Source organism: Cinclus cinclus, chromosome 6, assembly GCF_963662255.1.
Source record: "Cinclus cinclus chromosome 6, bCinCin1.1, whole genome shotgun sequence".
NCBI lineage: Eukaryota > Metazoa > Chordata > Aves > Passeriformes > Cinclidae > Cinclus > Cinclus cinclus.
The window spans coordinates 33,503,169-33,520,391 of record NC_085051.1 but is presented as its reverse complement, the minus strand read 5'-3'; the positions used below and the strand labels follow the sequence as shown (position 1 = coordinate 33,520,391).

Here is a 17,223-nt window from a genome sequence, read left to right as displayed (position 1 = left end):
GGTGCCGCCCGGCACAGGCCGAAGGAGGGAAGGAGGGAGGGATCTCCGGGCCGGGAGCAGAGGAGGCGGGAGCGCTTCCGGGGCCGGGAGGGCTGGAGCGGCCGCGGGCCGGGCGGGCGACGGCTGCGCCACCTGCTGCTCCCTCCCGGCCCCTGCCGCTCCTCTCCCGGCCCCTGCCGCTCCTCTCCCGGCCCCTGCCGCTCCTCTCCCTGCCCTGCCGCTCCTCTCCCGGCCCCTGCCGCTCCTCTCCCGGCCCCTGCCGCTCCTCTCCCGGCCCCTGCCGCTCCCTCCGTGCCACCGGCCGTAGTTCAGGAGCCGGTGTTGAAAGGCTGCGGGAAAAGGTGAAGGGGCTTTCAGCGCACGGGGTTGCTTGCCCTCACTCAGCCTTCCAACTCTCGGTGAATCCGCTTAGGGGGACTCCTGTGTTATGTATCACTTAGAGCGCAGCTTTTTGTCCATCTAACATAGAAAAAACACGCTCTTTTTAACATCAAACAATTGCCACCGACACTTGAGCGCACGTGAGCGCTGTGTTCATCCACGGGCCCGTAATTAAGACCGTTTGCTTAAGAGTTGGACAGGATGATCCTTATGGGGTCCCTTCCAACTCAGAGTACTCTGAATCTCTTGAAATGTGTGGAGGAAGGGCAAAGCTACAAGGGGAAAATTGCGTGTTCAAGGAAGTCAACAGTTTCGTAATGCTTTAGAATGGTTTGCAATTAACTTACTCTCTTTGTTAAACAGATTAATTAAGGAGGAAATTAACGGACTCCCCAAGGAAGTCCCTGTGCTTTGTTTCTGGGCTCATTATCCATCACCTGCCACTTGAGTACTTTAAACTTCCAAGCAGGTCCCATTGAAGTCTGTTTGAATATGACCTCCTTTGTTTTCATATCAAGGTGATCTCAATTTCGTTTCTTCAAGCAGAGGTTAAACTAAATATTCTTTTTGAAGTTGAATTAGAATGTACAATGGGAACGGGAAAAGTAGTGACAGTACCTTGAATAGGATCAGACAATGGCTACATTCAAATAAATATGCCTACTGCATGGCTGTACTTTAGAAGATCCAGAAAAATGGAAGCTAGTAAAATTTAAAAGTTACAAAAGTACCAGTAGAAAATTTTATCAGTAACAAAGATTGAAATTGAAGCTACAAAACAGTGATAAGAAAGGACAAAGGAATGTAAGTTCATTGCCTATAAATATAGGCTGAAAATAGGAAAGTTTCTGAACTGGCTTTCAGATAGAAGCCAAAAGTTTGATTTGTGTTAGGATGGGACAATTCGGAGAGGCAAACACATTTTGGACTTTGTAAATTTTGCAAAAACAAATTGTGAATTTTCTAGGACAGCCTTGCAAGGCTAACCTAAATCTTCTGGTTATGATGGATCATAACCATGGCATGTGTCAAACCCCACAAATTTCCGTATGTTATAAAAGCTATGGAACCTCAAGGAGGAGCCCACGTTTACCTAAGTTTTGGCATTTGGGTGTCCCAGTGAGGAGGTCAGTTGTCTTCAATCTCGCTACAAGTCAGTGTGGCAACAGAGGTCCTTCCAAAGGGCAAATCAGAGCTAACCTAAGTGCTCTCATTCTCTAAAGCAGCTTCTGATATCAGAAACTATTAGGTGCCTAATGTTAGGCAGTATGATTGCATCCCTTAGTGAAAATGTCAAATAAAATGACAAAGATACTCTCCCTATAAATAATATATTAAATTTTTCTCTATGCAAGATGTTGTTAATTTAGAGAATGCTGGGACAGTAGGACTACAGATGAGTAGCAAAAGTATAAACTAGTGCTTTGGAAAAATATATTGCTTTCATCCTTAAGAGCAGGGGAACTTTTAAAGAACTGTGGTGAAACCAAGCATAATGGACCCAGTGCTGTACCTTTGTCTCCATCTGCAAATCACCCCAGATCACAACTATTGCCTATTGAGACTGCTCTCATGAATTCCTGTGCTCAGTTTCCCCCAGAGTGGAGGCACATCTGACACTTTCCACTCCAAACTCCTTTGTAATTGAGGAGAAATAAAACCCTGTACCCCATCATCCCAGAAGCCTTCTGTGAAGTTCTCCATCTTTCTGTACTCGTTGGCTTAACATGTCAAGAAAATCAAATATTCCTTTCAAAAACCTGTTAATTCATTCATGAAGACATGTATTATTTAAAAGTCATGTATTTGAGTAGATGCAGTTTTCAAGACTATTATTTATTTCTAGGCTGCATACAGTCCTGGTCAATTTATATTCCATGCTGCTTTCTTGCTTAATTAGCTTCTCTTGTTTTGGATGCTTCCCATTCTCCCTTCTATATTATTGTAAACAGGAAAATGTGCTTGTCTCCTTTTCTTTGTAAACCGTGTAAGCCTAGGTCATTAGTAAGCTGGCCATTGCTTTTATTTCAGTTATACTCTCCTGAGCACAGTTCCACCAGAACAGGAAATATCTAGTGATAATGGGCAGGGGTTGAGTCTATGTTCCCTGTTTTTTAAATTTGCAATTGTTTTAGATTCTACCTAGAGTCACAGAAAATATTAATTTCTAACAATGAAAACTCCAGACTATATATAAAGATTTCAAACATTAATTGATTTTGTTTATTACTGTTTTAGGGTCATCAGTGATACATGACCAGTGAATTCAGCAGTTTCACCGGGGTCATACTTCTAATATAAACACTGTTGACTTTTGACACTGTTGACAGTAATTTTTGACTGTTTGTCTATCATACAGAGATTTAGACTTCAGCTTCTTAGACCTAAACTCTGCACTAAGATGCAGACTCTGTATGGGTACCATATTGCACCTTGGTATACTCTGGTGGGAAGGTTTTTACAAAGCAGGCAAAAAATACCAGCACTCTACTCAGCGTGCAAAATGGCATTACCTTACCCATTCTAGTCATCCTTTTTTTTTTTTTTTTTTTTTTTTTCAAAATTATGAACAAGGATCTTGTCTGGTGGACAACTGACTTGTTCTCCTCCAAGGAAACATTCTGCTGGGATAGATGATCCCCCATGTGTCTCAGCCTGGTCACTGCAGCACAGCAGCAGTGACTATTCCTGGCTCTCTGATCTGGAATGATGGCGTGGTACTATCACAACTCTACTGTCACCTGTCCAGGTGGCCAGGGGAGCAGAACAAACATTCCCCTGACATAAGATGGAATTGAAGATATCAAAACCTTCTTTCTAGGGTGGAGACTGTTCCCTCATAGCAGAAGGCCTGCTAACACTGCTCTCATAAAAGAGAAGGGCAGCTCACTGACAAACAGCATTGTTGTACTGCCCCATGCTCTCCCATCTAGGGGTTCTTTTACTGCTGGTCCACCTGTACAGTTTCAAGCTAGGCATAAAGTTCCAAGGCATAAATGACCAAAGCTGTTGAATCTTTGGCCTTAATTGCTTCTTGATAGAGACACTGGGGCCTGATAGATGGAAACTCTTCTTCCTTCCCAAATCGTTGACTGTGGCTGTACTTCCCCTTTCAACAGCAGTTTTTTCTCCTTTCTGCATATACTGAATACCCTTAGAGTTTCTTGGCCCCTGTGTTCTGTAACTCAGAGGCCAGGGGAAGTTCACATTCCCTTTATGAAAGGGAGCAGTGATTATTCTGACAGCCACGTTCTGTGTGCAGAAAGTCAAAAACAGCTAAGTTTTGATGGCTGAATTGTGCTTTCTCTGTGCACAACTTACAAATATTGAGGTGGTCCAGGTGGTTTTTTAAGAGAACTATGCTTCTCAGGATGGGAGTTAAAATATCTGGGATGCATCTCACCACTGTATGGGAATGTGTTACCTGGTCTAGTATCATTGCTTTATACTACATGTGTACGCCTAGCTTTGGGGAGGTACCTACCTGCACACTGCACACCTCAATTTAAAGCAGATGAATCTCAGCCTGAGTGACCCTGAGCCATATGTTGGGTAGACTTTCTGTGAAGTGAGTCTGTAAAGCTTAGGAGAACACATCCCTTTAAAATCAGCTTTTATCTTAGTTTATGGACTATTGCACATACATATGAGATATTTCAAGAGGCATCCCTCTGAAAAGCTCTGAAACTGAAATCTCCACATAGGAGAATTTCAAGTGTCATCATGTGTCATATATATATACCAACTTGCACATACAGCTTTTCTTCTAACCAAAGGAAGAAAGTGACTATGATATGCAATATTTTGAAATATTTCTTGCTAAGTTATATAAAAATGTTTTTGAAAGGGATGAGTGGATGAGTGACATATAAATAGAATAGTGTGTACATTAAGCAAAAAAGATCTGAAATCTCTGTATCTCTTACCTGTTGAAATTATCAAAGAAATATATTGATTTAAACCTGCTTTCAGGTAAATAAAATTTGGAAAATCATCTCAAAAAAGATTAGACGAATCAGTTAACATGTAAAAAGCTTAGGCACAATGACAGCGGGTTATTGTTTTGGTTATAGCTCATCCTTCATAGCAGTTAATATTCATATAAACTAAATGTTCAGTCTGTTCATTACAGCTTTAATTCAATCATGTCACGTTGGTTTTACTATTTTATTTATGTGCATTCTTCTAGTCCAAGACTTTTGTCACTGTGTTCATCTCATTAAATATGTGTACTTCCACTCAGTAAATATGGGTACTTTCAAAAATGATGCCTCAGTTTAGTAACAGATGCTTCTTAAAATATTTAGAATTTTAAAGTGTAAAGAAGCCATCAGTAGCATTCTGATCTGTGTATAAATATTTATTTAGCACACATTCTGGCCAATGTACTGCCCTTGAGTTTTGTGCAAAACTTACAGTAACTTCAATGGATATTCTGAGCTCATGACTAGAGGAAAATATGGTTAATTCAGCAACCCAGCTGCTTTTATATCCCAGAATAGCAAGTAGTGCCTCTAGTGAAGAAGACGGTGGAAGAGGAGACTTTGTGTCATTCTTAGCTTTCTGTTGCTGGGCTCACATTTGGGTAACAGCTCAAGTTAGAGCTGACTCTGGACTATTATAATTCTCTTCAGAGACTTCTAGCTAGGTTCCTGCCAGCTGAGGGAGAACAGTGGTAAGAAGTTGAGATCAATGGCCAGAAAAGCTCTAGCAATATTTGCTAAAAATCCTGTGAGAGGTTTTTATGTGATGAAGTTTCTATGTGGAAAAAATCAGTATGAAATAAATCTGACAGAGAAATTTCATCACTGAAATGAGGTTTTAAGTCAAATAATTTCCTTTATGCTAGTGCTGGCATGAGAAGTGCTATAGAAATTTGGGTGTATTTGTAGCATCATTGTAAAAGTACATTCTTGATCACATCTCTTTTCTCACAATAAAGGAAAAAAATACACATTGCAGACAAAGCTGTAACATACCTAGTATGTAGCATAAAATTCAATTGAGACAGCAATTCTAAGGTGCTTAGAGCTAGCTCTAGTTTCCTAAAGCTTTCATCCTTGCTTTTCTCTATATTTTCTAGGTTTTTGGTAGATGTTTCCATTAGCATTTCAATTTAAAGGATTATGAAATGGTAATAAAAAAGAATACCTATTGAAAACAGCAAATTCACACCTGTGTAATAAAAAAAAAGTTTTGACTTTTAATAATGCCCTTTATTGAAAAAAAACCCCTTCTACTGTAATATAAATGATAATATTACTCAACAAATAATTTTATCTTATTAGAAAATAGACTTTTTACCTCTGCTAATTGCATTAGCATCAGACACATTATTTAACACTGAGGGGGTTCTTCCAGAGCTATTCTCACCACCCAAGTACCGGCTATTTTTAAGACCCAGAGTATAAAATACAAGATACACACCACAAACAAAGTTGCTAAGACACTGATCTAAGGTTGCTCTCAGTGTCATTAAAAAATCCTAACCTGTTTTGAACTTAAAAATTATCCTCAAATCGGCTGCTACACTTGGGGTGTCTAGATAGCTTAGCAGATTTCTACTTCATTTAGTAGGACATTTAGTATTGTCACTAACAGGAATCTCTCTGTTGTGTTTTCAGGATCATCTTAGAAACAAAATAAACTAGAAATTGAGGAAATCATCTGATTTTCTGTGGCTCAGCAAACTACTTTTGCAAACACATACTAGGGATTAAAGTTAATACTCAAAAATATGCACAGGTAAAATAATGCCACTTAGCATCCAGATAGTGTTTTCCATTATGTCAGTAGGATTTGAGTGCAGTGCATTAGGAGTACAAAGGGAAGACACCATGCATAGCTGGCTTCTTTAGTTTAGGAACAGTCTTTTACTTTGTAAAATAGCAGTAGCCAGGGAATTCTGTTTCCCCTCCTTCACTATGTCAGCAAGGCACATTCCAGTGCCACAGGCAAGGCTGGACAGTCACCATATCCATGTGCTCTTATGACCCTACACACTCAGATGACTTTGAGTGGACCATCACAGGCCACTGTCTACATCATCACCAGTGAGCTTCTCACATCTTCCTGCACTCGCATCATCAGGCACTATTTTATATAGCAGGGCAGCACACGTGCAACAGCCAGCTCCATGACTCTTGGGCTAGAACTCACAGATGGGGTTTAACAGAGCCATACAGATTGGCACCAGGGACACTGGAAGGATTCCAGAGAAGAGGAAAAAATTTCAGCCACATATCCAATTCATGTCAAGGATACATGGATATTTAAGGATATCCTGGTAGCAGTCAGGAACTGGAATGGCAGAGAACAGAAGTAAAAGAGCATTCAGAGACCCATGGTAACTCAGCATAGACATAAAATGACACTTTCATGTTAGAACAATAGTTTCTGAACAAGGAGGTATCAGTACATTTGTGAGTGATTTTGTTGTCATAAGACTGATTTATCCTTCACTTGTGTGGACTTTGAAGATTCACTTTTTTAACAGATGCTAAAAAAAAAGCTGTTTAAAAGCTACTCAACAGAACTAGTCATTATATGAAGAAATACAACTTACTTGCCTAACCTGGAGAAAGAACATTATAAGAGAGCATGGAGAAGTCACTTCTGTAATTTCAATTTTCCTTATGATAACTGCCTCTCAGACACATCTCATCCACAGCCATAAGACCATAAAACCAGGCTATTAAGTTAAAATTTGCACTTTAAAAATCCACAAAATCTTGTGCTAGGAATATGAACCATTACCACTTCAGTTATTTAGGAGGTCTGGGCATTTTCAACATCATTACAAGGAGCCACTAGGTGGACCAAATCCATAGTCTTTATTGATTTAAGAGTCATCCAACTGTACTTAGGTAAGTATTACTCAAATGAGCTACTATTGAGAGATTATGACTTTTGGAGTTTTACATTTATACTAGGAGGCAGCCAGGAAAACTAAACATTAGATCCAGCATCTTGGTTTGAAGCCTAAGGTGTCATTAACTTCAATTAAGTTTCTTTTGTGTCTATCTCCCATTTGCTTCACTAATCTTCTTGTTGGCTCTGGGTGTGTGAGGGTAGGCTACAGCTGAGTGAGAAAGCCAGCACACAGGGAAAAGCAGTTTCAATGATTAAACAGTTTTTCTGTGGTTTATTGTCACTTTTTTTCCTCTTTTGCATTTTTCTGTAGACATATATAGAAATACTTATATATGTATGTTTTGACTTTCTGCAAACCTTATGTGGGGGTACAGCTGCCACACACACTATGATCTCAGAATTGCTCCTCGGCCTTGACAAACAGTGCTGGGGCCGAGTTCCTCTGGAACTTATCAGAAACACTGTCTTTTCCCAGGAACTTATGCTATCTAACAAGCTCCTGTTTTTTTAACGAACAGCCTTGGAAACTTGTTTTTCTTGCCTGCGTGATAACACAAGTGGAACAATTTGTTCTTACCAAACTTTCAAACAAAATTACTGTGACGAATTTCACCCAGGATGGAAGGCTATTGTGACTGAAGGCAACTCTCTAGCAACCCTACAAACAGCAGTCCTAAGTAAAACCCTTGGAGCTCTCCTGAACCACAGTGGGCTTCAACCAGCACTTGTCCTTGAGTGGGACGGCTCTCAGCTGGTGAACTCAAGCTTGCTATACTCTGAGGGCTGCACTGAACACTTCTGGCAGAGCCTGGGCTGATACCCTCACAGGCTCAGCCCTTTGCCCATTAAGATGCAATGGCATCTGACATGAGAACTTCACTGAACTTGAAGGAAGTTTTTCCCAGGAATATACCCTGGACGTACTCCTTTAGTTCTTTGCATGTGTGAAGGTGGATACGCTGAAGCAAACATACCATGAATGTTGCTCTCGTGGATTCTCAAGTATGTGTAATTTGTGAGTTAGGCCTATGAGTTACTGTTGTGCTATATAAATTCTACAGAATCTTTGGGAAGTTGTTTAAATTAAGTGCTTTTAAGTGCTCTTACTTTAGACCTAAACTGTTGGTCAAATCTGGGGCTAAGTTTGGCAAGGGGCTCCACTCTGAACCTTGTGACACAATTGGAGGGTCTCCCTTATTTCTTATATCCTTACCCTTTCCCACCTTTAGCCTTTTTCCATCACCAACCTCCACACAGATAATTTTAGGCTGATTTTAATTATAGATGGATTTCTTTTCAATTTTAGTCTGATTTTCCTCTGTGTACTTTAACCATCTAATATGTAGTAGAGTGAATGTTGCTAACAAACTTTGTTGTGCTTTCACTTTTATGTAAAACCTGTTTTTGATACCTTTGCCAGTGATTCTTTGAGCCACCTGAAAGTAATTTTTGACACACTGCAGTGATAGTACAGCATTAACATTTTAAAGGTATCCATAGCCACATCTAGACAGAAGATGGATGATATGATCAGTTAGTACTCAGTCATATAATTTTTCTTCCAAAAAAATCCCTTTTACCTTTTTTTTTTCTGTTTGTTTCAAAATATTTGAACCTTTTTCTATGCCACACAGAGCCTCAGTGCTAAACCCATGCTGTTGGAGAAGTTATCCTCAGCAGGACCTCGTTGTTAACAGAGGAGGACCCACTGTTTTCCTCTGTAGGAAAATGCTTTGGTTCTGCACAGTCTCAAAAAATCCACTAGTTCAGTACTATAAAATTATTAGTAGTAGCCATCAGTTCATTCTAACAAAGCCACAGGCAATGTTTCTGCCACCAAAGATACCTGAAAGATTGATGGCTTGAACTTGCCTTGAAGCATTATGAAAAATGATTGACATACTAATGAACAAGTGTTACTTTTACAGAGAAAACTTTTCTAGCTCAAATTCTCAGATACTTGAAGAATTTTACTGTTAACTGCAAAAGACACAGGATTTCAACCTGGTTTTTTCTCTCCTGACTCTTAGAAACCATTTAACCCCTTTCTAGTTAGTTTATGGAATAATCCCCATAAACTAATGAATTTATACTGACACAAAACTTTTTATGAAGGGGTGGAGAGCCAGATAGACATTGTGGCTCTGAAATCCAAGCCCAAAGATTTCATTACTTTTCAAATTCAGTAATACTGACAGTAACACTTCCCACAGATGTCTATTCATAACTCACAAATATATTTTTGTATTAACTTTTCCTTCATTTTACTTAAATTGATATTTTCAAAACATGAAAGTTTTGTGATCTCTAAACATCACTCTCATAGCATCTTAAATGATTGTAACTCCTTAAGAAAGATGTTATCTTTAAACATATTTATATTTTATAACAAAAAATGTCTGAAACCACACCTATTGTTTTAACATACAAAGTTATGTTGATATGCAGTCTTTTCTGCATAATAAATTTTCGGTAGTTTCAAAACTCTGGTTTGCACATAAAGCACACTCTGAAAGTATAATATAAATAAAATAGTTTATTACAAGTATTTTAAAAGAAATCTACAATATGCTTTCAAAACATTTTATACAGTATTTTGTCTTTCAATATGAAGCAATTTACATAGGGAGAAAAATTCTTAATATATAACTATAATCATCATTAATATACTGAATTTGTCTGTTATACAAAAGCATAGTGAGTATTTTTTCTGGTATTGTTCTCACTGAAAATGGAAAAGAATAACATGTATGAAAATAAAACTCCTTTTACCCTTCATATTCACCAAGGATCATGAAGTCCATGCCATTTCCAAAATAAAAAACACAAACAAACAAACAAACAAACCCATTTTACTTAAATATGGTTCTGTTTAAATGCTAAAAACAATATAATGTATCTTACAGATATGTTAATTTAGAACCAGGAATAAGAACTTCAGGATTTAACTATTCAAAAGTTGCATCAAAGAAGGTATCCTAAAAGGTAGTTTTTCCTGAGGACAAAAAAGAAGAAACAAACTTCATACATGTTCATTATGTATGAAGCTCCACTGCATGTGCACTTCTTGTCAGCCCCACTGGCACAACAGACAAAACCATCTACTTACCAGAAAGTATAACTACATATTCTATTAATACAAAATCAAAGTTACTTAATTTTAGCTAACAGTAATTTTCAGTCTCTTATATTTAACGTAATGAGAACATGACTTCCTGACAAAACTGCTAGTCTGAGTTATTATCTTAAAGAACATTTCTTTTACTGGTTCACTATGTATGCTATGAGGAAAGGAGACTGAACAGATACAAAGCCTATTTGTAACCTTAATGATAATTTCTTGTCTTCTTTTCTTACAGAAAAATAGTTCAGTAAAGTATAAATTGGCCAAAAATGCTAGAGAAGGCAAGGGATTTACAAGGAAGTGGAGTTAATGAAGTGGTGAAATTGATAAATTGATTATAAATCCTAATACTATAGCATTGTCTCCTTGTATTTTATATAAAAAAGGGAAATTATCGAATTCCTTATGTACAGCTCTCCAAGCACATTAAGTGCAAATAACAAAGCAGGTTTTTTTTCTATCCTATAGCAAACAGAATGCTCTATAATGCCACATCAACATTCTTCTCATTGAACTTTCTCCCCTTTTTCTACCCTCTTTTATCTAAAAATAACAATATTTTTAAGTATGGGATAAATACAGCAAGAATCCTTTGCTTAGAACATGTGGGGAGCCAGAAGAAACTAAAGGGACCTTTTTCTCACATTCTCAAGATTACCTTTCTGTCTTTACTTTTCTGATAGTTTAAAAGTGTTACATTTTCCCATATAGTATTTTATGTTCAGTGATAATTATAATAATCTGGAACACTGAAGATTGCTGCAACGCTATTGATACAATGTGAATGTGTATTTATCAATTAACTTAGCCAAATGGCATGCAAAGTGTGTGTTTGTTGCATTTTTAAAAAAATCTCAACATGAATATCTCTCAAATTTTATCAAGTAGACAGTTCTGAGGACAGTAAATTAACTTCACCAGGTCATCTCTGTAACAGAAAATATAATCCCCTTCAGTTAATTGTTTGGCCTAACAGAAATCCTTTATATTTATGCAACCAAAAAAATTTAAAAATTATTTCATTTGACATTAGCCCGTTTTGATAATAAGATATTCTCTGCTTGTTCCTCAGTGGAACTAAGCTTTAAGCTCTCTTTAAAGTGAATAAGGTGGTGTCTTTTCAAATGTGGGGCCTGTCTGAATTTTTTTCCACAAACTAAACATTCAAATGGCTTCTGTCCAGCATGCATTAGGTGATGTCTTTCAAGCTTTGAAGGAGATTTAAAAGTTTTAAAGCAGATACTGCATTGATATAATTTGTTAACAGCTTCACTTTTTTCAGTACCTTCAGAAAAATCATGCCAATAGCTGTAACAGCTCTGCTCTGTTCCCAACAATTTACTGCACAAATACGTCTGTGGGTTTCTACTGCTGGTGTCAAGAACAAAATCCCCTGACTCAATTTCAACTTTGATTTCAGCTGTTTGGTTTGACTGAATCAGCTCAAATTCTTGAAAGCCAGATGGCTGTGAAGGTGTTTGAGAATAACCTGAACAACCCACAGGCTGAGAAGACTTAAATTCAGTGTGATCTTCCTGATGATTGAAAAGTTTGTTCAGCTTTTCAAATTCTACCTGGCAAACAGGGCTTTTACAGGCTCTCTTTTCAGTATGGGTGAGCTGATGTCTTTTTAAGTGAGCTGACTGTCTAAATGTCTTCCCACAAACATTACAGCCAAAGGGCTTTTGTCCCGTGTGTATAAGATAGTGTCTTTGAAGTTTGGATGAAGATGGAAAAATTTTTTCACATCTGTCACATTTACACACTTTGTGTCTGTTATGTGTATTTTTAGCAGAAGATGAAAAAGCACAGTGGAGTGCTTCTGGATTATCAAAAAAACTATCATTTGATGAACCATAAAAAGCATCACCTTTATTATCCAGTGAACCACTGACATTTAACATGCTTTCACCAGGAAGCAAACCTTTTAAATTACAGCCCAAGTCAGGAGGTTGTGGGTACTCTTGCCAAGGTAATAGCCCAGCAAACATTCTTTTCATCTGATTACAAACTGACTTGTGCCTGTCACACCTGCTCTGGCAGTTCTTGGAAGGTTTAGTGGACACGTGCTGATCACAACACTGATCTCTAGCTGTAACCAGGTCAGGACTTCCAGCGTGACCTGATTTCATTTTTTTTCTGTCAGCCAGAGAAAAATTTGTTGTCTTTCCTCCAGTATGCTTCATTTTCATCAGGGTCTTATTTTTCCTGTTGACTGTGTGTCTGCATGCTGCTGTGCCATTATCTGAACTTCTGCTACCTTTTGAACAACATCTGTGCAAATTTAGAACATGCTCTGTTTCAAAACACTGGTCACATGCTGGGCACTGAAAAGGTACAATATAAATTGAGTGCACATCATGTAGGTCATTCTCTTGTGACTTGTGTGTATCAGCATTCTCAAAATTATCCCATTTTCCTTCCAACACATTGTGTGGTCTGGGATATTTAAGGATCTTTGCTTTGCATACAATATTGGGGAAAGTCTTATTTCTGGCATGGAGCTGTTTATGCTTCATGAGTTTGCTCTGTATTTTAAATCCCTTCTGACAAAAACAGCACTGAAAAGGCCTTTCTTCTGTGTGTGTGAGCTGATGAATTTTCAAGTGTGTTGACTGTCGGAAAGATTTGCCACATGAAGAACACACAAAAGGTTTCTGGCCAGTGTGAATAAGGAAGTGCCTTTCTAGCTTGGATCTTGATGGGAACGTCTTGTTACATGATTCACAAGTGTGAGTTTTCTTCTTTCTCCTTCTGGAACCATGTAGATGATCTGACTTGAGGCACTGATGCAGCATCCACCTCTCTTTAGCTGTAAAGGGTTTCCAGCACACAGAACAATGAAATATGCCACAAGTGACCCTGTCTTGCTCAGCATTTATATAGTTTTCTGCTTGCTTTGTATCATTCGCATAATTTTCATTATGAAGCTTCTGATGCTTTAAGAAAGTGACTACATTTTTGAAGTTTCTATAACAAACAATACACTTAAAAGGCAGCTTATGGGTTAACTGATGCCTCTCCAGGTGGACTAGCTGCCTAAAAGTTTTATTGCATACATGACATTCAAATGGCTTTTGACCAGTATGTATGAGATAATGCCTAGCTAATTTTGATGGAGTTTCAAATTGTTTATAGCACATGTCACAAATATATGGCTTTTTCTTTGGTATCTTCACAGCTGTTACACAATGTTGAACTTTTAACATTTTTAAAAGGTAATTACACCTCGCCTAGTCTTAATTTCTCCAGATAGGTATTTCTGGTGAAATCACCAAGTGCACACTAAGAAGGAAAGCCGTAGAAGCAGCGAATTTTCTTAGGAGAGAGATTCTTAAATCCCACTGGTCCCTAAAATAAGAAAGAGAGTATTATTTAGCCTATATTAATACATAATTGCCTACGTTTCTCTCTTGTTTCCTACACAAGATACCAAAAGTATTAGATTAGCACACTCTTGATTTAATGTAGCTTAAAATACTTTCCTTGTAACAGAGTAATCACTAGTTATATGATACAGAAAAACTGGATTGCTTTTCAGAAAAAAACAAGTTTAAGTTATCTGTGCTACAAATGCATCTGTTCTTCCAAATAATACGCAGTTCAGCTACAAACATTAATTTGAAAAGAATAAGGAACTTATTGTAATGAACGTCTTCTCTACAGCAGTAATTTTAACTCCCAAATATAATATTTATGAAGATGAGAGAAAAAGACAAGAACTAAGATTTCTTGCACTTCAGAAATGCATTAAATGAATGCAGTGTTAGTGAAAAGAAAAATACTTAGTTTCAATATATTGTTAAATTTACTACTCATGTTTCTGCATCTTATCAGCTGTATCCAGCAGTAGAATCAATTTTGATTTCTCTCAAAATGGCAAGTGCTGAAACCAATCAGCAAGAGCAACACACTAGCCATAAACTATAACCGTAACAAAGACAACTCCTAGAACATGGAAAAAGCACAGGCTATGTTTCTATCTCACCATAAAGCTAGAATGTCAGGGTTGATACCTAACCACACATATACTGTGAAGTCATCATGAATACCAAGGTAGTTATAATAATTCATACAATTATTGTTTTAGTCTAAAACACAATAATAAAATAGTTCTAATTTTCTTTTAATTTTCAACATGGAACACAATTGGGCAAGCTACTGTGTCTCAGCTTAATGACTTACAAACAAGAAAAAATAATTTGCAAGCTCCTGAGTGCATGAAAGGTTATTAAGATATTCATAGGAACACCTAGCCCGAGCTAGCTGTGAGGCTAACCCATGTCTAGACAGCCTCCAAAGTGATCTTAAAAATTTCCAGTGAGGAAGGTTCCTTAATCTCAGCAGGGCTCCTGCTTCAAAGTTTCTCCTTCTCGTGAGTTTTTCCTTGCACCCAGCTTAGCATTTTTTACTACAAAGTTATTGTCCATGTTCTCTGTCACAGCTTTATGTATTCAAAGTCTGCTTTCTCCCCTTTTGCTTGAAAACTAGGAAAATTCTGGGGTTTTCTAAGTATTGCTTTTAGGTCCACAAAAAAAGTGGTTTTAATCATCTCTGGACCAATTTCAGCTGGTCACTTCATTCCTAAATTACAGGGTCTAAAACAGGTTAAGTATTCCAGCCCACAACCATAGTACAAACAACAGAATAAAAATACCTCTATGATATAACCAGTATTAAATAAAAGGGATGAAGGGAGCAAACTTGAAAGCAACAGCCAAACAGTTAGCACTTGTGAGTGGTAAAAAAGCAAGTTACAATGAGAACCAAGAAATATGCACAATGAGTGAAAATATCTGGTTAATCAAGATTTTTCTTAAGCTTAATAGAAAACCTGGTCATGAGGTAGAATTGTTTCACCCCTAACAGATATGTTCCTATGTAACTGTGGGCCTTAATAAGGAACATTTGGATGTCTGCCTTAGATGTGACTGTCATTACACTGAAGAGCTTCTTAATCTCACTGGAACAGTTCAAGGTAGATAAAGCAGTTGAGAAAGTAAACTCTTCCTTTCAAGTTCTCTTTTCCCTAGAATTTTAACACCTATTCAGTTTCAATCTTCTTTTCAAGATGCAAGAAAACACACTTTTAGGAGACCCCCTTTTCTCCCATTTGTCACATCATGCAAAAGCCAGAAGTTTAGAGAGTAAGGGTGCAACACCAAATGCTTTCTAGTGAAGAAGCTAAAGACAGGCAGGCTGAAGGAGAAAAGATTCTCTGCTATGCTGTTTCCGTGCAGCTCAAGGCAGCCTCCATTAGCAGGGAAAGAAAACCTCCTGAGGAAGAACTGTAAAGAGTGATGAATTTCAGTTATCATACTGTCATACAGATCTAATTTACACATCAGGAAAATGCTCAAACACTACAGTGACATGCAAAGAAAAAGAGTCCGAAGTAAAAGACAGCTGTGGCATATTACACAAGGGATTTTGTATTTAGCTCATAAATTTTTTAAGATTCTATCTGGTGAATGAGGAAAATGCTCTGTAGTACAAGGTGTCAAAAGCAGAGTAGATCTTCTTGCTGTGATCTTCTTGCCCTGTGAAAGACTGAAGGCTCAGACAACCTAAACTAAGCAAGGGAAGGAGAAAGGAGCCAAGATGGGCATTACTGTGTGGCCCCAATATGTTTTCAAATCCTATTTACTTAAGACAGGCGTCTCCACACCTATTTCAGGGTGCTCTGTGCCTTGGACATCCGAGGCTGCTGCTGAAGATTAAAGAGCAAAAGACAAACTTGGAATATTGCTTCCTGCTAGCCTTGAAAGTACACAGGCTTGTCCTAATTCAACTTAGAAAACATACCTCACTATGTGATAAGGATTTAGTTTATGGCAAAGGTCCAATTTAATATTACACTGTCACTACTTTTCATCTTGGCTGCAAGCTCATGTAGAAAAATAGAATCAAGGAGTTACATAGGCCATTGAAAGTTCAGAGAGGACCCTCCTAAGTAGTATTGTTTACTGTTTCTTTAATATTACAGATGGCAGCAAGCTGCAACAAAATGAAACATGATGGAAGAAAATTCCAAATTTTATCCAGTGTTTACTAACCAGAAAAGTTTGCATTGTGGTGTTTTGGGGTTTAAAAAAAAAAAAAAAGCTACAACAACAGGCAAACAACCAATCAGGAACGGGGTACTTAAATAGGAAGAAAAGCAAGATCTTCAATTTAGGACAGAATAATCCCCTGGTGCAGAAAAGCAGAAAAGACCTCGAATATAAGCTGGAACAGAAGATGAATATGCCAAAGGCTACCATCCATACCAGGATAAGTGAACAGATGTAAAGCTTTGAGAGGATATAAATCTTCTTTCTTACTTACTACTGTTTAGAATTCAGCTGAAGTAGTCTGCCCAGTTTTGAATACTGCCCTTCAAATTAAGTCAAACATATGAACTGATTGGAATGAATGAATTCTGAGAAGAGGACCAAGAATGATCTGAGCTTAAATGCAAAATATAAAAGGAAAAATATTAAACTAACTGGGACCATTTAGGTTAAAAAAGAGGAGACACATTTTTTTTTTTAAAAAACCACACCCTCTGCAAGGCAAAGCAGAAGAATCACATTTAATGAAAACAGAAATAAGCTGTTCCCCAAAGCATTTATTGTTGTGAATGAAAATTGTTTCAAATTACAGTAGAAAGAATTCAAGTATATTATTAATGTCCTTAGAGCTGCAAAGTGTTTCTTAATAAGCATACACACAAGTTATGTGGGGAGATTGCTCTGCCTACATTGGAGGTCTCCAAAGAAGGTTGTACAAACACTTCTCAAATTCCCACACCCATACAGCTGACCCTATACAAAGGAATATATTCTTGCTTGGTTTTTGGTGAC

At 37.7% G+C, this 17,223-nt stretch overlaps 1 protein-coding gene across 1 annotated transcript; it reads right to left on the bottom strand.

Moving 5' to 3' along the window:
* Positions 1 to 11,397: 11,397 nt before the first annotated feature.
* On the bottom strand, positions 11,398 to 13,587 carry ZNF770 (zinc finger protein 770). The gene has a single exon (XM_062495822.1). It carries the CDS (start codon positions 13,585 to 13,587, stop codon positions 11,398 to 11,400), a length of 2,190 nt encoding a protein of 729 aa, XP_062351806.1.
* Between the last annotated feature and the right edge of the window lie 3,636 nt (positions 13,588 to 17,223).